Source organism: Alosa sapidissima, chromosome 21, assembly GCF_018492685.1.
Source record: "Alosa sapidissima isolate fAloSap1 chromosome 21, fAloSap1.pri, whole genome shotgun sequence".
NCBI lineage: Eukaryota > Metazoa > Chordata > Actinopteri > Clupeiformes > Clupeidae > Alosa > Alosa sapidissima.
Window position 1 is genome coordinate 3188503 of NC_055977.1, and position 5000 is coordinate 3193502.

The following is a 5000-nucleotide window of genomic DNA, read 5'->3' on the forward strand; positions in this document are numbered from 1 at the left end:
ATGGGGAGACGGAGAGTACAGTGAGAGCGAAAGCACGACAGAGAGGGAGAAAGAGAGAGAGGGAAGGAGAGAGAGTGAGTAAGAGGGAGAGAGAGGGAGGAGGAAACAGAACAGTGAGGGCAAAAGCAAGACAGAGTAGATAGAGAGAGAAGGAAGGAGAGAGAGAGAGAGACAGCTGTGACACTAGGAGAGGCTCTAAGCATTCGGAGACGGGAGGGTACCCAGATGTTGCTGTGCGGTGCGTCAGGAGACTAAAGCCCCTGGGGCAGGAGCAGGGGCAGGGGCAGTAGCCATGGGCAACGCCATCAGTAAGAAGAGGGCACAAGGCAGCCCCTCCCTCACCCCCCGCGCGGTCAAAGCCAAGTCCTTCTGGCCGTTTGGACGAGCAGAGAAACCTGAAGCAGGTAGGAGAGGGAGAACTCTACGTTTCAACTCTATTCTCTCTCTCTCTCTCTCTCTCTTCTAGTCCTTAACTCACTCTCTCTCTCTTCTAGTCCTTAACACTCTCTCTCTCTCTTCTAGTCCTTAACTCTCTCTCTCTCTCTCTTCTAGTCCTTAACTCACTCTCTCTCTCTTCTAGTCCTTAACACTCTCTCTCTCTCTTCTAGTCCTTAACTCTCTCTCTCTCTCTCTTCTAGTCCTTAACTCTCTCTCTCTCTCTCTCTCTCTCTCTCTTCTAGTCCTTAACTCTCTCTCTCTCTCTCTCTCTCTCTCTCTCTTCCTTTTCTCCCATTCCATATCTCTCTCCCTCTCTCTCCCACAGCTGAGGAAAATTATGGCAGGAAGTTTGTCATGTGTGTGTTGCCATACCTGTGTGTATGCGTATGTGTTTATTTGTGTGTGTGTGTGTGTGTCAGTAAGTGCTCCTAGACAGGTATGCTGGATAGCTGGTCTGTGTGTGTGTGTGCGTGTTCATATGTGTGTTTGTGCCAGTCAGTCCCCTAGACGGAAGGTGTGTATGTGTGTGTGTCCCATTTGTTTGTGTGTCTGTTGGTATGTTGTGTAGCTGTGAATCTTAACCAGGGGCATCTAAATAAGGATACTTGCCTACAGATTTCAACATACATGTCTGTGTGTGCCTGTGCTGATGATCTTGTGCTTCAGGTCTTGTATTTTTGCTGGCAGCAGAGGTGTGTGTGCGTGCGTGTGTGTGTGTGTGTGTGTGTGTGTGTGAGTGAGTGTGTGCGTGCGTGCGTGCGTGCGTGTGTGTGTGTGTGTGTGTGTGTGTATGTGTGTGTGTGTGTGTGTGTGTGTGTGTGTGTGTGTGTGTGAGGGGAAGAATGCCATAAACCTGTCCCCTATCCATCACTGGAGGTTTCCCCCTACCTGGTCATCTGTTCGTATGTGTGCCTGCGGCTGCTGTGTGTGTGTGTGTGTGCTGTGAAGCAGACCGACTGGTTCTCCATTCTGACTGCAGACTAGAGCTTTCCTTTCACAATCATGTCACTGTTCCGAAAGTGTACACACACACACACACACACACACGCACACGCACACGCACACACACACACACACACACTCTCACACACACACACACACACACAGAGCACTAGAAGTCCTGAGTCTTCCAGGTATCTCCCGAGGGGATGTTTACACCAGACTCTAGAGAGGCACAGCGGATGTGGGCGGCGACCTCTGCACTGATTGATAGGTATTGGCAGCACATAACAGCTTATCGCTGTGCTGTAACAGCCAATACCAGCTCTGTTATTGGCCGTGCTGTATACATGTAAGCTCAGGCCAGAGCAGCCCCATAGGGTTCAGATCTCAGTGGAGTCTCTCTGGATGATGGATGTCTGATTAGTTATCGCACACACACACTGAGGTGACCATCCAGGCCTGCAGACACACAGTGCACTGACTATTCGGTCCCACCCTGCTACACACACATAGTATGGTTGAACTGAGGAGATGATCCAGGCTTGCACACATAGTATGGTTGCACTGAGGAGATGATCCAGGCCTGCACACACATAGTGTGGTTGGTAGTGTGGTGATGATGCACAGCTGGCATGGCAAACTGTTGAGGCAGGTTTCTCATGAGTGTGTGTGTTGGGGGGGGGGGCTGTTGAGGCAGGTTTTGGAGCCTCTGTGGTAACCAGGGCTTGAAAACGAAATTATTTTTCAAACGTTCCGTTCCGAACGGTTCAGGTAGGCCTATGTTTAACGTTTTCGTTCTTGCATGCATTCCGCCACCAACATATCGGTCCTGAACCGGTTCGGAACGCAAAATATCGTTCGTTCTTAAAGTTCCGGCAGTGTTTGGCGGGCCTATCAAGTCTATTTTTGTGGACTTAGAATAGACGTAGGCTACTCATTATTTCCCCTTGATTTAGCCTATACCGTAGCTATGCCCAAAAATAATAAATCACAGGCGGCATCCAAAAACATTCAGATGGGCTATCCATCCCATAGCCTACAGACTTACTGTAGGCCTAACCTATGCCTATAAATAATTTCTTATCAAAAATATTTCGGAACCGGTTCGGAGCCCTGGTGGTAACTGTTGTGAGACACACCCACTCCCTCCAAAAGAATTATGGGTAGCTATGGACACAAGACTGGTATGATGAGGTTAAGCCCCCCCCCCCCCCCCCCCCCAACAAACACACATGAATATGTGAGCCCTGTGACCCCCCCCCCCCCAACAAACACACATGAATATGTGAGCCCTGTGACCCCCCCCCCTACAAACACACATGAATATGTGAGCCCTGTGACCCCCCCCCCCCCCCCCCCCCCCATCTCACTCAGTCATTTATTATTTTCGTCTCCTCCCGACTTGAATACACACCAGCACATCTCTTCACAGCATGACTGAGCACGGCACAGCACAGCACCCAACAGCACAGAACAGAACAGCCAGCAGGATAGAACAGCACAACACAGCACAGCACAACACAACACAGCACAACACAACACAACACAACACAACACAACACAACACAACCACAGCACAACACAACACAACACAACACAAGACACAGCACAGCACAACACAACACAACACAGCACAGCACAGCACAACACAACACAGCACAGCACAGCACAGCACAGCACAGCACAGCACAGCACAGCACAACACAACACAGCACAGCACAGCACAACACAACACAACACAGCACAGCACAGCACAGCACAGCACAGCACAGCACAGCACAACACAGCACAGCACAGCACAGCACAGCACAGCACAGCACAACACAACACAGAACAGCCAACAGGATAGAACAGCACAACACACCACAGCACAACACAACACAACACAGCACAGCACAACACAACACAACACAGAACAGCCAACAGGATAGAACAGCACAATACAGGACAGCACAACACAACACAGCACAGCACAACACAGCACAGCACAGCACAGCACAGCACAGCACAACACAACACAGAACAGCACTACACAGCACAGCACAGCACAACACACAACACTGAACAGCACAACACAGCACAGCACAGCACAACACAACACAGAACAGTCTACAGCACAGCACAGCACAGCACAGCACAGCACAGCACAACACAAGCACTGAATATCCCCTTGGCCATCAGTCCTAAATGGGATTTTCTCTACCAGTAAATCATGCAATATTTCCAACCCCATCATGAAGGGCAGACACGTTAAAATGCCTCCTCTTCAGCCTGTGGCTCCTGAACGCTAATGCAGTACAGCAGTACAGTTGTGTGGTCATGAGACTCTGGGCGAGTGCCGATCTGAGCGTGCTCTGTTCGCAGGACCTTTCCATCACAGACTAATTTGTGAGCATGCTGGCGTTATTGATGGCAGGGGAGGCCATGATAATGCATTAAGGCTGCCCCCCTGTGCTGCCCACTAATAGACTCTATGCAAATAACCACTGATGAAACAGACACAGGGACAGGCCTAGGCACAGTCCTCACCACTCTGTAAACACAAACATCACCAGCCCAAATAACATTCACAACATAACCGGCACAATCTGACCACTGTAAACACAAAATAGTGACATCAGGCAATCTGACCACTGTAAACACAAGAGAGACAGACACAGGGACAGGCCCTATAGGCACAGTTTCACCACTCTAAACACAAACATCACCAACCCAAACAACATACACAACATGACCAGAACAATCTGACCACTGTAAACACAAACTAGTGAGAGAGAAGGAATACAAAAGGAACGTATACACAGGTCTGTTTAATAAGCGATCACAATGAGAATTGTTGGATTTTGTTAACAATTCTCTCTCTCTCTCTCTCTCTCTCTCTTTAACATCTTCCTCCTCCCCATGTCTGTTCTCTTTCTCCTCTCTTTCTCCCTCTTTCTCTCTTTCTCCCTCTTTCTCTCTCTCTCTCCCTCTCTCTCTCTCTTTAACATCTCCCTCTCCCCATGTCTGTTCTCTTCCACCCTCTCCTCCTCTCTTTCTCTGAGTGACTCATTCTCAGGAGATCTGTTAAACACAGACACGTCTCTATTCACAGCCGTGAGCATCAGCTCTGAGTTGAACTGTTCTAAAATCTCGCAAAACGAATATTTGACATGTACAATTATTTTAGACTGCTTGCAACAGCTAGCCACGTCTTGAGCATTATTGACATTGATTGACATTGCCGCTCTCTGCAAGAGTTTTGTCTCGTTGTGAATCTTGTGAGAGGCTGTTCCCGAGTCTCATCTCCTTCAGAACCATGACGGAGGGGGCCAGGGTGGTAATCTGTATTAATGATGTCCTATCCTCAGGCTGGCGGAGTGCTGTGATTGTATTATCCATAACAAAACTGCTCGTAATCACTCAGAAGGGCTGGAGAGAGCAGATTAGGCAGCTACTTAGCAATCGCAGCTTTGAAGTTTCACAGCGGAGCTCAGTCTGGGAAGCCACGCAAAAGGAGAGAAGAGGGAGGTTAGGGTAACGTTAGAGTAACGTTAGGGTAACGTTAGAGCACCTGTAGAGGAAGGTTAGAGTAACGTTAGGGTAACGTTGAGTGACCTTCCACCTGTAGAGGAAGGTTA

At 49.1% G+C, this 5000-nt stretch overlaps 1 protein-coding gene across 3 annotated transcripts in view; it reads left to right on the plus strand.

Annotated features, from left to right (window-relative positions):
* Positions 1 to 5000, plus strand: part of kiaa1522 (KIAA1522 ortholog) — a 50356-nt gene that overhangs the window by 18089 nt on the left and 27267 nt on the right. The window contains exon 1 of one of the 3 annotated variants that reach the window (XM_042076786.1): positions 34 to 404. The exons of the other annotated variants lie outside the window; for them this stretch is intronic. Coding sequence (XP_041932720.1) covers positions 293 to 404 — 112 coding nt within the window. The 5' untranslated portion in view covers positions 34 to 292. Of the gene's footprint in view, positions 1 to 33; positions 405 to 5000 lie in introns of those variants that run through there. 3 annotated transcript variants of the gene reach the window in all.